Source organism: Rattus norvegicus, chromosome 4 (genome assembly GCF_021556685.1).
Source record: "Rattus norvegicus strain SHRSP/BbbUtx chromosome 4, alternate assembly SHRSP_T2T, whole genome shotgun sequence".
NCBI classification, from domain to species: Eukaryota; Metazoa; Chordata; class Mammalia; order Rodentia; family Muridae; genus Rattus; species Rattus norvegicus.
Genome location: NC_141537.1, coordinates 51335713 through 51357173, shown reverse-complemented (window position 1 = coordinate 51357173; position 21461 = coordinate 51335713). Strand labels below are relative to the sequence as shown.

The window sequence follows — 21461 nt, the reverse complement described above, 5'->3', positions numbered from 1 at the left end:
ACAGAGTACCAATAAATGAGTAAAGTCTGAGGGCGCAGCTCTTGAATGAAAGGTTGGTGAAACTTCATCTACATCTTGCAGTAGATCCAAAGGAATCTCAAGATGGTCGCCAGATGGCCACATTTTTCAGAGCACAAGAGTCTTTTGATCACACTCCTAAATCGTAATGGGGTATCTGGACTCTTGGTTCTTCTGGACGGACAACTCTTTCTGTAAGTTATTCTGCGTTGGTGCCAAGCAAACAGCAGAGTAACTAAAGCAACAATGTGTCAATGTGGCGGGCAGCTTTTCACCAGGGATACAAAATATTCAAGCGACCACGTGGCTTACCTCCTACACTCCAGGAACCCACTGGCACTAAGAGAACTAACAGAACTAAGAGTCCACCATGGAGAACACACAGAAACAACCGGTTACAATCATACTAACATCCCTCAAACCCAGGACAGAAGATGCTGAGGAAGCAGGGTTCTCTCCAGCTGCTTTCTCTAATTCTCTCTTGCTCTTTCCTGCCGCTCATTTGCCATTCGTTCATTTACCTCTTTTCTATTTTTCAAGCATGGTGGGCATGATGCTAGGACTCCGGGAAGGCAACAAGGAAAGGCCTAGTGAAGTTCCAGACCTCGCTGGAAGCGTTTGATGAAGTCAAGCACAATGTGACTTCCAGAGGAGATAATGGTTCTGGCCTGCCAGATAATGGCTCCGGAAGAACGCCTCCTGGATGGCATGTCACCGTGGCTCATCTGTTTCGTTGAATGTAGCACAAGAAAGAAGACAGAGAAGCAGAAAAGAGATGAGAAAGGAAGCCCAAAGGTCCTTGAAGTTCAGCGCCATGGCATTCTTTACTGTCTGTGGTAAATATGGTCGGGTAGGTAATAAGAACTGTACCTGAGGGGGTTTTAGAGAAGAGTAATGCGGACTTACGGGTTGTCAAGCAGCCAGTAGGAGATCCAGACCCACGTAGTCAGGACGATAAAAGTCCATCAGTTTATGCTGACTCCTTAGGAAGGTCTTACTTTAATGAACTTTGAATCCTTCTACCGAGAGCATGGAAGGGGAGACTAGGGAACTGGACTTAATGCAGGTAGAGGGACGGCAGTTCTTGTTTTCCTGTTTTCTGAGAGCATGAGCGTCTGGATAGGTTCTTGAAGGTCAGACAGACTTTTGACTAGAAGCACTCCTAAAACCTAGTAGCTACTTCATGTCATACAGAAAGTGGGTTTTTAAAGCTGTGTCGGTGGGCGGTAACCCGAGAGACTCAGCAGGAAGACCGAAGGGTGAGGCTGCACTCAGGTGACTCCACCCACGAGGGAAGCCTGGGAAAGAACTGTAAAGGCCAGCTATAGGCTCTACACCGTGGAGCGAGGCCTGGTGTGGTAGAGGCGGGCGGGGGTGGGGGTGGGGCAGACCAGCAACTGCATGGTCCAATACGATTTGAGAAATGGTTTTGGATACATTCAGTAAACAGCCAAATATGACCCTGATTAGCATACAGGGGAAAGGCAGAGAAGAGTAGACACAGCTGGACCGGGCCATCTGCACAAATATTTGTGGATACATGATCCGATACGAGAGTTGTAATATGTCCTTGAGAAACATCTGAAATACTAACATCTAGAGTACAAAGTATGAGGCTTGCTTATCAGGAAAAACTCCACATCTAGAAAACACGAAGTACGCTATCTGCAGGCTGTGTCTAAAGGCTTCCCAGGTTGCTCTACCCAAACCTGTGAAACAACACGATGCCTTCCTTCGAGGGGCCACACTGTACAGTTGCTGCATATGAAGAGAGAAAGAGAAGCAAGAGGAGAGGAGCAAGCTGCAAGACAGAAGGCAAAATGAGGGAAGGGAGCAGCTAGCTTCTCAGCCTGCACACTCCAGCAAGGATGCGGCCATGCTGTATGAGGGGTCATGTCTGTGTCTACTCGTTCCTCCTGCAGGGAAAGGCTTGCATACAGCATGGATCTTGGAGATGAGGAGAAATTAGAAAGGAAACCAAGAATACAACCATAGCAGTGTCTCCTGGAGTCCTAGCCATGACTGATGGCCTACCCTGGTCCTGTCATCCCATCTCTGTCCCCACTCCCTTTCAGATAGCACTAAAAAAACCTATCCTCTCTCCCACCTTGGCTTTTCCTAATCTGCGACCCCCCTCTGTTTTGAAAGTAATAGAAAACCTGTTTTTCAGCCTCCTTTGGAAGATATTCCTCAGGCGAATCCAAGACTCCTTGCTTTGAGATGCCACCCACCATGCACAGCTGTGGGCCATCAGTTTTCTGCTTACTATAACTCTGCAGACATAACAAAGCCCCAGCTGAGAAGATGAAAACACAGCGAGAGCTGGGACGCAGTGATCAGCCTGCTCCGTTCAAGATGGCTTTCGGAAAGAACTGTCTTGAAACGAGATCGGGATGGAAATACTCTCGCCTAGTTAGTAGCTACTCTGTACTGTGGAGCCAACGGAAGCCACTCCTTAACTGCGTAGCCCACTTTAGTCTCTCTGCTTCCTTCTGTCTTCTTCCACTGTATCCTCCTCTCTGTGCAACCTCTCCAAACTCCGATAAAGCTTAACTGGAGTAGGAGGTTGTAATTTTCTTTGCAGCCCAAGCTCTGGTCACACCCCATCTATGGCAGAATAGCTGCCCAGCTCCTTTGTGGGATCCTTCTTGCCCTCCGACCCTCCTAGCACTCCTTACAGGACATGGTCCATAAGAAAGAAAACGCGGAACCGGAAATCCACCCTCATGAAATAGCAAGGCTCGGACAAGGAAAACCTTGTTCTTTGGAAACATGTTAGAATAATAGCCTCCATCCCTGGTGCCTAAACAAGGAGGTAATTCAGCAACTCGGCCTTAAAATAGCAAGTCCCTACAAAGTGAGCGGAAGAGAAAGGAAGGCACACTGGGGCTGTTGCCACGATATCAGTACCTAAGAAAGCACCAGGACCCGGCCCGGCGTCTTCACGGATGCCTGACGCTCTGAGTCTCAGTTTGAGGCTCTTCCAGCAACACTCCAAGGCCTGCTGAGTACCAAGTCTCCTTCTCGTTCCCATCACACCATGGTCCGTTAGTCAGTTATCTTCTGTCCAGTCCTCCTTTGACGCATTCGGTTCTCCTCACCCACCCTCGGCAATATCATCCCCCATCTTTCCACTCCTGCCAGTGAAAGGATCAAAAGCCCATTCAAGGAAGCCTCCAAAGCATACAGTCTTTCATGGATGTAGAACCTTTTAAAGGAAATGTCTTAAACGCACATACCTTAGAGGTATAGGCTGGCCAAAAATAGGTAACTCATAAACTGCACGGGTTGATATGCGTTAATTATCAGTTTTATAATAATGTTCTATCAGTATATTCACACATCAGGATATCAAAAAGCCAGTTATTGAACATTACATTCCCTGCTGTTGCTTAGAAATGATGGTCATTCCTAAACACTCTATGGACCTTCCCATAATGCCTACTTATTCAGCTCCCAAACGTCCCAGTTTCAGCCTCCATCTCATTCTTCCTTCTCCTCTTCCCATGTGATGAAAGACAAAGCTCGCTGCCTGTCTTCCCACTTCCAGACCTGTTTATGTCCCCAACTGTCTGCCTATGCTTGCTATCTTCTCTGCGTGTCACCTCTGCAGTGGGGTCACCGTGAGAAACCATGTGGCAGCTGGCCTGGAATCTGACTCTGGCATCAGAGCGTTCATGTTCCCCTCTGGGCAGAGTCCAGCCTGAGGAAGCACCTGCCGGATGTGAGGGTAGAACTCAAGCTCTGAACTAAATGACTGAGAGGTTTTCCGTCCACTCGCTGCTACCTTATATTTAAACCCCCAAGAGACAGGAGGATGGGTTCCTTAGCCTACATTTATTTCATATGATCTAAACCATGCGTATTCCATCTCTGGCTGTTTCTGCCTTCCTCCTTCCTCTTAACATTCATAGCTGGTTTATCTGGATTCCTTCCCAAAATCCATGGCTCCAGGAACAGCACTCCATGCAGGTGTTCCTGTGTCCCCAGGGCAGCTGAGGTCAGCTCCAGTTCTTGTTGAATATCAGGCATGGCTATAAGACAGAATCACAGACCTGCAAACTCAGAGAAATCCTTATCTCCCCTGTGCAGGAGCCAAAGTGGTAAGAGGAATGAGGGAGAGCGCGCTTGGTATTCAAGAATCACGCCCATGTGGAAGGAGTTGCTGGCTTTGCCTACAGCACACAGATGTAACTTGCCACTTGTTCTGTTCCCTCACTTCTTCTGAGTGCCCACTCGACTGTTCACTCCCTAGGGGCTCTTATCGTCCCCTGAGTTCTGCATTTCTGGGCTGTAACCTTGGCTGTTCCTTGCAGATGACCCTGAGCAATGCTTTTTCCTCTCCTTAATAGCTGCTTACATCAGCAGATGTTACAGATGATGAGGAAGGCTCTAAGTACGCAAACGACAAACTTGTTCCATAAGGTGTTAGATGCCGGCTCCTTGCTCCCAGAATCAAGACTTGGCAACGAATGGTAGTCTCTAAAGAGACATGTACATAAATACTCAACAATTCAGACCCATCTCAGCATTCCCAGTTCTTTTCTCCGTGGGGCAGGCTATGTTGAAAGTTTTATATGAAGTATGAAACTCTGTTGAAACTTTTAGATATTTTTTGTTGGTGGTGGTGGTGGTGGTGTGACAAACAAGTTCCCTTCCTAGACGTTAGTTCTTAAAGTGTCCAGCAGAAACCATCCCTTTTAACAGGGCAGATGATTTCTAATCTTCTCAATCCAGCAGGAAGTAAGTATCTTTTAAGTGGAGGAGGAAATGGGAGGGGAGGTGAAATACTGGTGAAGATATCAGAATTCAAGGATCCAATCGCAAGTCCAGAGGACAGTTGGTCTCTCTAGGACATTTTATACTGGATACACAACACAAAATGGCAGTGCCTCCCCTTCGTCCATTTACCTGCCACTCAGTGTCAGGACTGAGGTAAACATGATCTCTGCCCTGACCCCTTCTTAGCAACTTAATGGGAGGTTTTGCTTTAACGCCAAGCTTCAAGATTTTGGTCACATTGTGGCAAATGCTTGGCTCCCTTGTTTGGGATTTTGCTAAGACGGGTATTTAAGATTGTTTGCACACCGTTGTATGATGAGGCACACTCCCTTTATTAGCACAGGTAATTGTTAAAGCTTCCTTTTAGGAGCTCATGATTTTCTATTAAGCTAAGTGAAAGGGGGCTGGAGAGATGGCTCAGAAGGTAAGAGCACTGACTGCTCTTCCAGAGGACCTGGGTTCGATTCCCTGCACCCACATGGCAGCTCACCATTGTCTGTAGCTACAGATCCAGAGGATCGGGTATATTCTCATAGACATGCATTCAGGGAAAACACACATATACAAAAAATAAATAAAATTAAAATGTAGAAATTGAGAACACAAATTAGAATAAAAGATAGGTGAGTAAAATAAATGATAGGTGAGAATCTTGAGGTTTCAATATCTAAGGAATATATTTCCACTAATACATTTTACCCCTCTCCATCAGTCTCTTAAAAAATAGATACATGGGGTTGGGGATTTAGCTCAGTGGTAGAGCGCTTGCCTAGCAAGTGCAAGGCCCTGGGTTCGGTCCCCAGCTCCGGGGGAAAAAAAAAAAAGAAAAAAAAAGAAAAAAATAGATACATTTTCTTAATTTTTTTGTAAGAAAAAGAACGAGTTTACCTACTCCTGCTCCCCCCCCCCCCCCCCCTTTGCTTCTTTGTAACCAAATCTATCTGCTTCAAATAGCTCTGAAATCCTTGGGCCAATTGATTCATCTTATACTGTGGGAAACTTCAGATGTGTTGTTAATGGTTCCTGGTTGGAGGGGTATAGAAAATACTGATAAAGATGAGCAGGACCTAGGGAAATCACGTCTGCCCTGGGTGAGTCTAGGGAAGCCTCATGGCTCCTCTTTCTTGCAGAGGCTTTGCTGAGGTCAAAGAGTTCCTGGACAGCCAAGGAAAAGTTAATTTCCTGTTCTATTTCTCCAGGACCATTTGTGCATCTTGGCTACATTGTTGCCCATTCTTCCACTAGGGGAGAAGCAGGCTTGCCGCTGAAGCTCTTGAAATGCCATTAAACTTCCTACTGCTTGTTAAAGAAGCAGAGAAACATCCAGAGGAAATTCAATTGCGACAACACAATTTTGGACTTCTACTAGCGTTTTAGAGCCTAACTTTGTAATTTGACATCTGTGGAGCACACTCTATGGCAACTTTTTTAAAAATGAAAGTAGGAGTATTTCCAGTAATCACATTTATGGTTCATATTATGCATTTTTTTCCCCAAGAGCGGCCGAAGGCAATGAGGATATGCTCATGACATTGTCCTTTAGGAGATAATTTCCCTGCCTTTTAGAATCTCAAAGTATTTTGAAGCTTTCTCACCTAGTGCCTAATTTGATCCCACAACAGAAAGATAGTCACTGCCATTCCTAGGCCACATTAGGAAATTCAAACTGAGTCTCTCTCTCTCTCTCTCTCTCTCTCTCTCTCTCTCTCTCTCTCTCTCTCTCTGTGTGTGTGTGTGTGTGTGTGTGTGTATGTGATAGAGAGAGAAAGAGACAGACAGAAACAGAGACAGAGAAAGACAAAGAGAGAAAGGAGAGAGAGAGAGAGAGAGAGAGAGAGAGGAGAGAGAGAGAGAGAGAATATCACTCAACTCCAGCACTGACCTAGAACACCTGATGCCAATCCTGGACAATGTCCCTTCTGTTTGGGGAGGGTTTGAGGGTCACAGCAAGTCCTGTCTTATACACAGGTTGTTAAGGTGCTTTTCAGGACCATCCACTACTATCTGAACAACACACCCATCTTTCTATGCTTGCGAACCAGAAACACTAATGCCCAGAAGCAACAGCAACGTTGCTATTGAAGTACATGACTTTCCTCATACATATTTTTCACTGCTGTGAGGATTTTCCTGTCACCTAACTCAGCCATCCTGAACTGACCAAATACCCAAAATAGCAATGTCCAACCTCAGTTTGTCAAGCACATCTGTGAGGCTGGTTCTAAGAGGTTGCCTAGAACACTAATTAAAATGCCAAAGTTTACGAATAATGGACATTCATGCCAACAGTCTTATTTTTATCAGGAAAGGCAGGCTGCACTTCCCCCATCAAACACACGTTCTTGAGCAGGATAGGAGACATTTCTCACAACCAGGAAAGCGTTAAACCGTATACAGTTGTCATGGGGGACAGTGACAGAGGCCTGGTGCCAGAAGACAAGTGTCTTTAAACATTTTCCTCTACAAATCATAAGGAAGGAAGGAAGGAAGGAAGGAAAGAAAGAAGGAAGGAAGGCAGGCAGGCAAGCTGAGAGTAAAAATACGGGCTGTACTGAGTATCATAATAAATGTACTCTAATCCATACCACGTGCTTTGTGCAGGGTCCCGTTCAACGTTAGATTTGTTTCCATTTTTTCCCTCAATTTATTTATTACTCGCTTTACATCCTGATCACAGCCCCCTCCCTCCTCTCCTCCCGGTCCCACCCACATGGCCCCCTCCATATTCAAAGCTAGATCCTTAAGCACACAGCACTGCATCTGCAGACTGTGGCCCATGCTTGCTTGATGTGTTCAAGCATGTGAGTTGATTCTTATATGTTGTCCTCATTGTTGGTTTTTCCCCTGTTACTGTCTGTGATAAACCCTCTGACCAAAACAACCTGGAGGCCAAGTAGTTTACTTGGAGTTCAGGTCACAATCATCAAGGGAAACCAAGGCAAGAGTCTGGAGAGAGGAACTGAGGCAGAGACCACAGAACTTTGCTTACTGGTTTGCCTTCCAAAGTTTGCCTGGCTTGCATTCTTATACGACCCAGGACTGCAGACCTGGAGAGGATATCACCCACATCAATAACTATCCAAGAAAATACCTGCATAGAAATGTGCACAGGTGTATCTGATGGAAGGAATTCCTCCCCTGTCTGACGGTCCCTCTTCCCAGATGCGCTACTTTGTGTCACATTGGACAAAAACTAACTGTCAGCTTAGATAGTTTTACTTCTTCTCATGGAAAGACTGGGGTCTTACAAGGCTAAGTGAAGTTTGCTACGGCCCTATACGCAACAAATTATACAGCCTGCTTTAAAACAGACCCATGACAGTAACAGACTTACTCACTATAGTGACAGGATTGGCACGGGAGGCTTTGTTGGAGACCTATGTGTCCATCCCCATTGGTAACATGCAGAGCTGAGGTCTTATCCCTTACCATGTTTGGACGGGCTGCGTACTAAGCAGACTGGTGGGGAATGGTGACAGAAAGGTGGTTATATTTCAGGGCATATCAGCGGGCACACTTTGCATCACTAAATTCTTTTGTCCTGACTTATAATCATCTGTGCGTTTGGATCATAAACACCGCAAGCTTCCCTGAACTTAATTGAAAGGAATACCCTTCTACATATGTAACAGATTCACAAAATAATTTCTCGTTATATAATATATTCCATCCTGGAACCTCATACTAAGTTAAAAGGATGGTTTACCTTTTGAACATGTATCTGAAATTATAAATGGCCAAGGTACAACTTATCTTGTCTATTTCCAACTTTGGCATAGTGTATAGCAGAGAACACCAATCTAATTATACAAATGAGCTCATTTTTTTAAACCAATGTTGCTTGTCTGGGGTGGGGGGGGCGGAGTATTAAAAGGAAACCAAGAGGAATTTGTCTGTTTTCTTTTCTTTCTTTCTTTCTTTCTTTCTTTCTTTCTTTCTTTCTCCCTTTTTTAGAATTAGCAATGCTTTTATCATTTGTATATTTTGTTATAAAATTTTTAAATGACTCCGAATCAACCAGCTCAGAGCAACCCACAAGCAATGAGTGCCCACCAGGCAGTCTACGTTCCTCAGAGCAGCCATACACCCCTTTGTTTGCTGGTAGCCTCCAAAGGTCTACTGCGCACGGGTTCCCATATTTAAAGAGCGTTCTGTCTGATCCAGTTAAACTGAAGAGTACAGGAAAGTCCAGTTTTTAGTACAATAAGTCTACTAAAGGTACAAATTCATTGATAGAGAGGTGGCAAAGAGGACAAGAAGGATGGGAAGAGTAAGGCAGGGAAGCAGAGAGAACAGCTTACCAACCCAAGACTCCTGTTTGGGTTACACATACCACCATCCTTGTTGAATTGCACACTTGGCAGCCTGACCCCTTTATGTTCTTATGTGTACATACTGTATCCATCTCCAGACGGTAAACCTGGCAACCTCAAAGACTCCTCAGACCACACACACACCCTTCTCTGAGCATTAGCATGTGCCTTCCTGCCCTTCACAACTGTCAAGTTTAGAGAATTTCCATCCAAATATACTTCTGATGTATTCTGTGTGAACAGGGGAAAGGCCAGCCCAGTCTGAAATGGTTCTGAGTGTGTAGCAAGAAAAACTACATCTTCCAAGTGAACTTTTCAAGCAAATCCCCTATTTATCCTCCTAGGTCTCTGTATAAATTATGTGTGCCTGTGGTTAAAATCAAATGCTTTATAGGAAGGAACGCTTGCAGAGGGAAAAGTGATGTAGGACTTAATCTATCAATCAAAATAGGAAACAACTCAAACTTTAAACCGCACAAAAAAAAATTAGACCTCCGACTATATATGACCTGAAGCCCTAGAACAGGTTTCAACCTGTGGGTTGAAACCCCCTTTGGATGGTGACTGACCCTTTCACTAGGATTGTCTAAGATTCTTTGCATATCAGGTATTTTTATTATGACTCATAACAGTAGCAAAGTTGCAGTTATGAAGTAGCAACCAAAGGAATTGTGTGGTTGGGGTCCCCACAGCATGAGGAGCTGTTTTAGAGGGTGGTAGCATTAGGAAGGCCGAGAACCACTGCTTGAGAGTACCGTGCACCTGTGTCTAGCTTTCAACCTTGATGGTCCATCTCTTTCTAATCGGATCTATCATTTGTTTCCAAATAAAGTTATCTTCGCTACTTGGACAAATTTGTCTAAGCCCTTATTTTAAAATCTTTGTATCAAGAATCTGGGAGAATCTGGCCAGGACCCAACCACCTGAAACAAAAGCATTCCCTTTCAAAATATATATATATATATATATATATATATATATATATATATATATATATGTATATATATAAATTGTTCGTACACTAACAATTCCAATGAGACAAAAAGGGCAAAGTAACAGAAAAGATTGGGTAAGAAGTCATGGAGCAAATTCAGCAGATCGCTTAGGAGTCCAAGAATGAGCACGGGAAAGCTATGGGGGTTACTGCTGCAGGAAGGAGAAAGCTGGCACTCCTTGGAGAGCAAAGGAAGGAGGTCTTGTCATTTCCTGGCGTTGCCTTAGAGTTGGACCACACTAACCCTCAGGTCCCCCACAGTCCTTACTCAGTGCCCACTGCATTCCAGGTACAGCCTTAGCACAGGAGATGTACCAGTAAACCAATGAAGTCATCTCTGACTATACGCAGTCAATATTCCTTGTAGAGAAAGACAATAAATTAACGAATTGGTATGCCTGTGTATTTATTTGGGGTCCCAAACAATCTTATAGCTGCTCCTCACTCAGTTCACCTCTCCAAGTCCTCAGCTACAAGATGCTGTCAATCATAATATCCTGTGCTTTAAAATGTATCTGATAACATTTCAAGCTGCACCCACAGATAAGTAGATCCACCTTTCGATCTCTCCAATCCTTGCTTGATTCTAAAATTCCACTTCGCTGTGAAAGATAGCCTTGTGGAGGTGGGGGAGTTGCTGTTCACTGCAAAAGCGGTTGCTCACCTACTTTGTGAGGGAAACGATTAGGGAATATTAATGGGGATGATGGAGCTGAAAAACCCTACGGCCGAGTCTGCCAGGTCCGGCAAATGTTTCAAAGGTTTCACGTGACTTAGCTCACTGGAGCTCCTTGTTCGCCATAGGACAGAAGTACTAACGTATTCATTTTCAGGGAGAGAAACTAAATCCCAGAGAAGTCAAGAAGTGGGTCCAAAGGAACAAGTTAGCAAATGGTACTCATTTAACTCCAGAGAGTTTGGTTACTAGGGCATTCTGCTTCCCCGGTTCCCCTAGCCTCTGAAGATTGCATGACAAAGTACCAAAATCTGAGTGGCTTAAAACCAGACAGTGGGGGTTGGGGATTTAGCTCAGTGGTAGAGGGCTTGCCTAGCAAGCGCAAGGCCCTGGGTTCAGTCCCCAGCTCCTAAAAAAAGAAAAGGAAAAAAAAAAAAACCAGACACTGGTTATTTCATAATTATGGAGGTGAGAGGCCTAGAATCAAAGTGCTCATGGAGCTACACTGTCTCTGAATCCCAAGGCGGGATCGCTGTGCCAGCCTCTGCTGCTCATCTCGGACGCTCTTAGGTCTGAAGCTTCGGTTACATCCCCACCTTCAGCCTTGCACAGCATCTTTCTTAGAAGATCTTCACCCACATCGCATTAAGGGCCCACTGCACTCCAGTGGGACCTCGTCTTGACTGATCGCATCTATTACAAATTTACTTTCAAATGCAGTCACGCTCTGAGCAAGGGGTTTGGACCTCAACCTGTCTTACAGAGGAAGGTAGCTAATTCAACTCTATAACACTAATGGATGGTTACAGGGCATGAAGAAGAACAGAGACAGAGAACAGGTCTCGGTCCATTCCTGTCTTTACTCTCAACTTGAGGCCTCATTTTGTGAACCTCATTTTCTTCCTTTATGGAAGAAAACCACTGAATCCAATATTACCTAACTTACTTTAAGTCATAACACTCTACCTTTTATGGATAATTATAATGAAAAATGACTTCCACCAAGGAAGTTTGAAAAACATCCACTTATAATAATAACGGCTAGAATTAATAAAGGAATGAAACTTCATGGGCTTAAGACAGCTTTAAGAGATTGTGAAGATTTATTGATGGAGTTATCTTGACTGGGGCTTACCACTTGGAAGAGACTTTAGACAGAGGGAAGATTGGAAAATAAAATTATAGGCTGGGTTCTGAAGTTTGATAGACAGGCAGAATTCCAACAATAGTAGAAAGGAATCCTAGGCCATGGCAGGATGAAGTATAGTTCAGGACTTAATTATCTTAGTAATCTTATTAACTTGAACCTGAAATCTTTGGAGGTGGGGTAAAAACAATTCCACCTTATATTTTGCACTTGGTATAAATAGCTAGTATTAAGGCCACATTTACTAAAGTACTCTGTATAACAGGTTAAATATCTTTCATGGTCTCAGAGAAAAATCAAAACTTATATCTAGAGAAGGAACTGTGTGCCTAAAGGTGGTATATAAAGGACACAGAGGAAATATAAGGGTGTTTAGATGCTAAAAGCACGGCAATAGCTCAGGAATCAATAGGCAAACAGGATGAGATAAATGGCTCAAAATATGCATTGTATATACTTAAATGGTTAAGAGTATACATTTTATAGCATATGTAAATAGTTTTACCAACATTAATTATTTTTAAAAGGATTAAAACACAGCGCAAGAAAGAAATACGATGAATGCTGTGGACGCTCCAATTTGGAGCCAGTCTTGTGACTGAGTGACCAGCCTCAAATCTGGTCAGGAGCCAGATCACTAAATTTAGAAAGGACAAAGTAATCCCATGGTTCAAAACCATATATCAGTATAATCAGAAGACTGTAGGAGGAAGTCAAGTCTTATCATTAAAGTAGGAAGGTCGAGGAATTGTTGGTGTCATCATATTTAAATGTGCATAGGCATTTTTACCACTCTAGACAGCATAGCAGAGAACGGAAGGAGTAGTTGATGAGTGACGCATTCGTTCATCAAGGAACAAAACAAGAAGAAGCCGAGGGATGAGAGAGGGAGATGTCTACCTCTATCATCATCATGGGAAGAAGGGACATGAGCGAACCTTGAAAATAAACCATCAATTACTCAGAGATCATGGGATATTTCTATTGTCCTGCTCTGGTAGAGAGGGAAATTTTAAGATGTTTTCTTTAGTAACGAAAGATGCTTCTAGAGGAAGGAAGAAGGTGAAGGTGTCTAATTATTGATTGTTTGTCGGGGGTAGCCAGGAGAGGAATTCAAAGGCTAGAATGGGTGGAGATGACCAGGGAGTAATCATAAGAGAAGCAGTTAGAGTGTCTGTGAAGGGAACGAGAGAAGGAGCAAGAACGGTAGGCAGATTTGTCCTGTGCTAAGAAGCTTGTGGCTGTGTTATCCTTACAAGCATGCTTATTGGGCCAATGGAGATGCCTGAAACTTCTTATAAGTAACAGAGTAACATGGGGCCAATCCTGAAGGAGACTGAATAAAAAAAAAGTGCTTACAAATGATCAAGGAAGGCTGGCAAAAGAGATGTTTGTTTAATCAGCTTCCCAAGCGGTCTCTCTTTAGTTCTACTTGGCTTCAGTTCCTTTTGTAACTTGTCTTCTGGAATATTTTCTCATGAATCAATGTGTGCCACCTCTGCATTCTGTAGGGATTGCCCTATACCTTAGGAGTTCAGACAGAGAATTATGCACACACTATCAACATCTGGGCTTTTATTAGATTTTTTTGCACATATGTTTGAGAGCACACACACACACACACACACACACACACCACATGTGCATGCACCGTAACAGTTTATTAAGGTACACAGTGTTTTTCATGTAGGATTTTATGCTTGCTGCACCTTAAAAATAATCTCCAGGTCCTTCTTGCCTCCTCTCATTACCTCTAAAGAATAGAATTTATCCGTTTTCTGGCATTACACTTACTCTGTCTCGCAATGGCTTCTATTGCTGTCACCAGTATTGTACTCGTTTCCCTGCTAGTATCAATAAAAATTTATACATTGAGTAAAAATGGATGAATAAATGTTGAAAAAAGGATCAAGGAGAGAAAGAAAATGAGAAAGTGAAGAGTTTTTTTCCAATTGAAGAGTAGAGTTCTCCATGAGACAATTGCAAATATTTTTTTTTATTAAAGAGATCAAAGTCATTTTCTGAGGGGTAGAGCCATGGAGATGTGTTGAGCAGATGCTTAGACAGTAAAATGACTACCACTGCCATAACAATTGTCATTAGATTTCTGTGCTTCCCCAACCTTCTGGTGGGTGACTATCACACCATTCCTGTGGCTTTCAGACAGGACTGTTTTTCCTGTACCCAACCCTTCACACACACACACACACACACACACACACACACACAAACACACAGAGAGAGAGAGAGAGAGAGAGAGAGAGAGAGAGAGAGAGACAGAGACAGAGAGACAGAGACAGAGACAGAGATAGACAGACACAGAGAGAGACAGATAGACACAGAGAGAGAGTGACAGAAAGAAAACATTCTCACTGCCACTAACTCTTACTCACATTATATATTTAAAAGAAGGGGCCATTTCAAACAATTTCGTACTGGCAAAGTGACACCTATGTAGGTAGGTCCTGACAACCCCTAATGGTTGCCCTAAGAATCCAGTGACTTTGGATGGATATCAACCAATGGAAGACAGGAGAAGAAGAAATCAGGGTCTCCTCTGGCTTCTAATGTCTAAGATTCAGCAGCTGAAGACAGCTTCTCTGTATGTGACACCAAAAAGTGCCACTGACCTTTCAATCCATCCTTCTTTCTCCTTTTTTTTCCCTCCACTTTGGTATTCCTGAGATTGTGTTTGCCAATAAAGTGTCATCATATAAGAGTTTATCTAACTTCCTGATGCTACAAAACTTGGACTAAACAAGACATTTTCAAGACATCTTCAAATGCTAACTCTGTTGGTTATCTTTGCAAACACAAACACAACGGACTGGAATATGTTTAGTGAAGACATTTGCTTACACTGGGCTGTGCTGGATCCCGGGGGTAGTAAAACGTACACAGACCAGTCCTCCAAACTGAAAGGAGAGTGAGGAAGACTTGAAGCTGCAAACGGTCCAGCAACAGTCTAAGGAATAGTAGTCCTCATTGTGTAGGCTCAACAGGAGATAATCAGAAACACATGGCTCTCATGAGTCTAAACCCAGTCCCCAAATAGCTGTGTTTCCAATAGAGGAGCGTGGGCTAAGGAGATCTTACTCATTGTGTCTGTTTATAATGTAATGTCTTTGGTGTTATGCAATGCTAAGGCATCGGCTTCCATGAAGTAGAGAGATCTACAGAGGAACGTACCTCAGGGAAGACAGCATAACTTTTATAATTAAGTTGGAATGGGCTTAAGACGTAGCAGATTATTAAATAATACTCAAACTTCCAGTGCGGAGAGAAAAATTCAGAAGAAATGACAATATTACGACTGCTTAGCAGGGCACATTGGAAAGGACAAATGGAAAAAGGCATTAAATTTGGCCGGAACGAGGGAGCGTGATTCCTTGTGGAAAGTTGGCAGGGCGAATCCTAGGATCTCACTGGCACTGGGAACAGTTTTAGTGCTGAATCGAGTCCCAGTGGGGAAGGTGTGGAAGGCAGTGTTAGTGTCTTCAAGTTTTCCAACTCCACAGTCCTCTGTTACTGTGTGGAGAGAGTATAAACAGTCTCTTCTGAGAAGGAATTGCAGCTCCAAAGACCAGTAAACCCTTCTGCTTATTCATCAATGACTGACAACTGTGATTAGAGAAATATTCTGTTATCTGCTAGTCTCAGAGTTTACCCCAAACACAGCTCTGTGTCATTTTTCCTTTGTTTGTTTTAAGATTCTCATTTGGACACTTAATTAAGATTTTTTATTCATTTTAGATTTACTTATCCAGACCAAAATTATATACTCAAATTTATGTACACAGAAAGCCAGACAAATTTATATGCAGTTAATTAAATATTGAAGAATGCAGTGGTCTTGGTATGTTTTTAGTTCTGAGATCTCTATAGACACATACACACAAGAGTTTGCATGAAATTTCCAGTGTTTGGAGATCTTTTAAATAACCAAACACACTTTATTTTTAAAATGTAGGTAATAAAGTCCAGTGGTTTTAAGCATCTTCTAAAGGTGTTTATAATAAAGGAGAAAAAGAAATGAAGGATTCAGGTAAGTTGAATATTTTGATCTATCAATAAAAGTAATCACAAACTTCGAAATATACAGATAAAAACAAATCTGTAAGATATCATATCTAAAAGCCACTTGTAGGTCTAAACACCCACCTAGACAGTGTCTCACTGGTCATTTCATTAGTGACTTTTAGTGGTAGGAACCAGGCATTTTTTTAAAATGATCTATATAGCATTCATAGATTGTTTTCTCTCTCCACATTAGATATCTGAAGGAATGTTTAATCATTGCAGATGTTATCACTTGATTCCTTTTGGAAGATAGGTGATGAACAGGATTTGTTGTTTCTGGTTTTAAATAAAGCCTACATGACAACACCTTCCTATCTTCCTTGCTGTCAGTGGGTTGCACACATTAAAACCAGAGGCACAGAGTAAATGTTTGGAAATACCATTTTTTTTTATACTGACTGAACTATAATTTTGAATTTAGAAACTTGCTTGTGATTTTTAACATTTAAGACTGTGAATCACTTGGAGGCCAAAACCATCATGCGTTTGGCATTCTTTTGGTTGAAGAAAATGCTAGAGTGAATGTTTTGTTTTGTTTTGTTTTTACACCAACAGCCAATATGTTTCAGATGTTTCCCAAGGAGCAGGAGTTCTGAAGCTGAAATGGAATTTTCTGTGACAGTCTACAAATAACAGTTAGCATATGTTTAAGTTACAAACAAGGCAGGAATCAGGAAATGCTTAGTAAGGAAGTAAAGGAGGCTAAAAGTTAATTAATAAAATATTTCCGTCTAAATTTCCTAGAAAACATTTAAGTATTTAAAAAAAAAGATGCTCCTCCTCTATTTTTAAAGGGCATCACTATTACAGACCACCAAAAGGTAGCTTTAAAATGAAGGAAAAGTAGCTTTGAAATCAGTTACATCTGTCATAAATCCAAAGTGTTCAAGAAAAGAATAATAAAATGGAAAGTTATAGTCATATAAATTACCCGAAAGTATATACTTCTGTGATTTCATAGCATTTAGGGACTGACTCATACCGAAGCTTCCTTTAAAGATGGCTCTGCCCTCATCGTCTGCCATAATTTTCTCTGTCCATGAGTCAACGCAATCCTCATATTTTGCTAACAAAGAATACACTCCCATGGCAGTCTTCAAAAGCTAATCATCTCCACTGTGATTTGGTGTGGGTTCTTCAAGTCTTAGCTTCAGAAATGGTCAGGCCAGTGTTGAGTTTGTTTTTATTTAGGGCATTATATTGCGGTGGGAACTAAGCAGATTGACTACTGTGGGATGTGGCAGGGCATCCTGCTAGCCATGTGGACCACTTGAGCATCCCTCGGTGACAGCCAAATTGGGTTAGTTACCAGCAACCCTACCCACTTCCTACCTACTTGGGTTATGAGCCTGAAACGAAATGAACAGAGTTTATAGAACACCACAGTGTCCCCCCGAGGTGTTGGTACTGACAACAGCGATCATGCTCCTACCCAAGACAAGATTTTGCTCCAAGTACAACTAAGCAGGCTCAGAAACTCCCCCTATGTCTACACAGATAAAAGGCAGTTCCTGCAGATCCCAAAGGTATCTTGCTGTATAATACTTCAAGGGCCACCCACTCGGTGGGCTTTCCATCACGACTTCTTGATTAATTAGTTTTTCATCTTTTTTTATTTTTCTTCTTTATACTTGGCAGTGAAAGACCTGCACTTGACTGGCAGGCCTGGACATAGTGGAGTATTAAAGCAGACATTTTATGTTTTCTGGATTTGTGTTGTTCCCTATACTTTACAAGTAAAAATAGTGAAACCCCTCCCCAGTAAAAATGATTTTTTTCTCCAACATTTTGTTTTCCTTCCTTCCTTTTTCCTTCCCTTCTTCCTTCCTTCTTTTCTTTTTCTTTTTTACTAAACAGTGTCTTATGTAGCTGAGGCTGGACTCAGGCATAATGTAATTAACCTAGACTGGCCTTTAACCCTTGACCCCCTGTCTCTCTGCCTTTCCAGTACAGACTATCAGTAGTCCATCACACCAAGCATAAATGCACACTTTAAATAAAAATGCCTCATCACTTAACACAGGCAGGCCCAGAACTCTTCATGTAGATCAGGCTGGGCTGGAGCTTGGCATAATTTTCCTGCCTCTGCCTCCTGAGTGCTTAGAGTCCAGGTATGGGCCCAATATGAACAACTAAATAGCATGTCAATTGTTCTTAAGAAACCTATAGGACTATTCTTTTAAATTCTTCAGAAATGAACACATTAGTTTTAAAAACAAGTCACCAATTCAGAACCAGGTCTTGAGATGGAGTTCTGGAGGAGTTCTAGAATTTGGGAGTCTTGGCATTCATACTCTTGGATTTATGGAAAGAGATACAGGATTTTTTTTTTTCGGATTTTTAAAACTAGCTTTTGTTTCTGATGTAGAAATCCTCAACTCTCTTAGACTTCTAAAGTTTTAGAAGCTATTTTCTCTCGCTGTAATGAAGTTAGCCTCTAAAAGATAAAGGGCAGAACTCTGTAGGGTTAGGGAGCTTAGCAGCTTATGTAATTCATCTCCCAGTCACCAGGTCACTCTGGTCTGTTTATACTCTGGCTCGCTTTCGGACCTCATGGAAGTTAATTTTAGTTTTGCAGAAAGGAGAGAGAGGCCGACCAGACGCCCAGGCTAAACTCAGACTTACCTTCCTGATTTCTTGAGCGTTGGCAGAGAGAAGGAAGCACCGTTTGTCCTGCGGGTAGTCTTTCTCACATCTGCTACCCTGAGTTTGAGAGGGGGTGTGTGGGACAGTCCCAGAGACCTCCGCTGCAATCTTCTTAGTCCCTCTGAGTGTTAGGGTCTGGTAAAAGAGACAGATTGCCACCACCAAACCCACCAGGAAAGGTCGGGGGCAAAATCGCCGGCGACAAAGGAACCCAGGTCGACAGACCATGACCAGTCCAGGTTCACTTGGCCCCTGGCCACGTTGTCAGTATGAAAAAAACACACATCTGTCTTGCTTTTGCACAATTCTAATCAAGTTCGCCCCATCTCCACTGGAGAACTTTCCGAAAGTTCATGCCAAAGATTCACAGGACCCAGCGGTCAGACGTGGTTAACAATAGCCCTTCCATGAAGGACAGTAAGAAGTGACTGCCCTGATTTTTTTTTTTAAGATGTCAAAATAAAGATAGTTGTAAGAAATCATCCAAATGCATCCCCAGCTGCCAAGAGTTCCTTCCGGCAATGTCTTACTTCCATAACATTCTTAAACTCAGGAGTTCAGCTTGTCTCTTCTTTGGGGGCAAAAAGAAAGCACAGTAATGCGGGTCTGAAGGCAGAAACCAGCCCTGAGAGACGCAGCCGATTAAACGCGGAGAGCCTGTTGCACAGCTGGGCGCCGGCCAGGTTGTCCTAGCAGTTTCTCATTTTCCCTCCGCTTTTAAAGCCATCCCGCTCTCAGCCTTTTATGTTGCAGAACTGCTTCCTTTCGTTCAGTTTTAAATTGCCACTTGGCTGCTAGCGTTCACGGCTTTTAACATAAAAAGAGGGTGGGGGATAGCAGTTTGGATGTATGTGGTCACTGTCAGGGTTTTGCTTGCGTTTGGTCTCATTCCGTTTCAAGTTCAAAGTTCTGTGTACTTACTCAGTTTTCATCCTTTTAGCCAGATTTTTTTTTTCATGATCCCCTTAATGGATTGCTGATGAAAATCACTTGGGAGGAAGCACCCAGGCGTAGGACTCCACTTCATCTCACTCTCACGCACGGACACACACGCGCAGACACGCGGAGACACGCGCGTGCCGGCTGCACACAGGGCCGAGAGCCGGAGGACCCGGGCCATCCCTGCCACCCAGGCCGAGCGGGGCGGAGCTAAGCTAGGACTTTTCTGGCCTTGGGGGCTGTCCGATCGCACTATGAGCTCGTCACCAGCAAAGGGTGCATAGAAACAGCAGTTAGACATCCTAACTTGGAACGTGGCAATCTATCCAGACCTGCAGAATTAGAAACATACTTGATCTCTGCTCTTCTCTGTCACAGCGTTTTCCTAATACAGAATAACAAATGGCTTCTAGTCAATAGATCCTCAAGTTCGAGGAGGAGATGAAGGCCGACTCCGAGCTAACTGGGAGGTTCATCACTCCAGGGAATTGCGGTTACGCTTAAGCGGACAAGAGAGTCATCAGGACAGTCTGGACCACAGACTAGGAAACATTCCACAGTCCGTGTAGCTAAAAGTCCCCTCTCCATTCCAACATAGAGTCCTTCCGCTGTTACTACTGCTCTGAAGTTTTCCCATTGCAAACAGCCTGATGCTATTCAACTGAGCTGACTGTAGCAGCTTATTGAAGTCCTAACTTTTGCCCAGGAGAAAGGGGTACCCAGCAGGCCTTTTAATTCCATGCCAACCCTCTCACGGGCTTTGTTAACAGGGCAGACTGGCAAATTTCATCACTGTTGGCTCAGCAGGGTGAGAGACCATCGAAAGAACCTCCAGGTTCTTGCTTTGACTGCTCTGGGAAGGACTAGTTTAGGCTCATGGGGGACATTCTTTAAAGACTTAAATGGTTTCATACTTTAGGTCTAACCAAACTTCTTATAGGCAGACTTTAACCCGTGAGGCCACACCCCTAGACTAAGCCCATGCCAAAGGACTCAGCTATTAGACCCTAATATTTTGTGAGAGGGAGTGCCCCCTAGAGGCTCACAGCTACAAAAGATTCAGAAAAATGGACATCTCTTGCTAGTAAGAAACTTAATTTGAGTCAGCTGGGGATAGATGATGGGAGAAAGGAAAGAAAGGAAGGGAGGGAGAGAGAGAGATTTGAGAGAGAGATAAAGAGGAAGGAGGAGGAGGAAGAGAAAGAGGAAGAAGAAAAGAGAAAAGGAAAGGAAAGTTTGCTCCCTAAAAGCAAACTAATTTGGTCATTATAGAATAAGCATTAACTTATCTCAGGTCTATTTACATGAAGTCTATAAATTGTTTTACTACTCTTTGATATATAAATTCAAAGTCTTCAATACCATGAGAAATAAGGGAATGGGAGAAAATTAGCCTGGTTTTTACATGCAGACATTGAGAGGGCATTACTGTCCCATGATACAGAGTTTTGGTGGCTGTAATATAATCTAAGGGCCAATAGGAATTACTAGACCTCTAAATTGGAATGTCTTCTCTGCTTATGTGGTAAAGCTGTTTACTGGGTGTTATGAGCAATATAGATAGTTATTAATTATTAACGCTAGAATTCAGAGGAAGAACCCTTTTGGGGAGGGGACATTATTAAGTTGCTGAGTCATTTTACAGGAGAGGAAATTGGATGCTAACTGGAATTGCCTTTAGGTGGGGAGAAAGGAAAGGCAGCAGACCAGAAAATCTTTAGACAATGCTGCAGCTCTCCTTTTGGCTAAGAGGAATCCAGAAAGGCTTCCAATAAGTCGAAGAACTCAATTCCCTGTGTTCAGCACAGAGTCCAAAGAGCAGAAGACAGTAGCGATAATATTAGAAATATCATTAATATTAGAAAT

At 43.0% G+C, this 21461-nt stretch overlaps 1 protein-coding gene across 5 annotated transcripts in view; it reads right to left on the bottom strand.

Annotated features, from left to right (window-relative positions):
• Cped1 (cadherin-like and PC-esterase domain containing 1) overlaps nt 1-19760 on the bottom strand; it is a 272255-nt gene extending 252495 nt beyond the window's left edge. For 2 of the 5 annotated variants that reach the window (NM_001431797.1, XM_087658613.1), the window contains 2 exon segments: nt 18636-18791; nt 19578-19760. Coding sequence is in view for 2 of the 5 variants with exons in the window: in NM_001431798.1 (NP_001418727.1) it covers nt 15531-15551; nt 18636-18884 (270 nt within the window). In the remaining 3 variants the exon portion in view is untranslated. 5 annotated transcript variants of the gene reach the window in all.
• Nucleotides 19761-21461: the final 1701 nt, after the last annotated feature.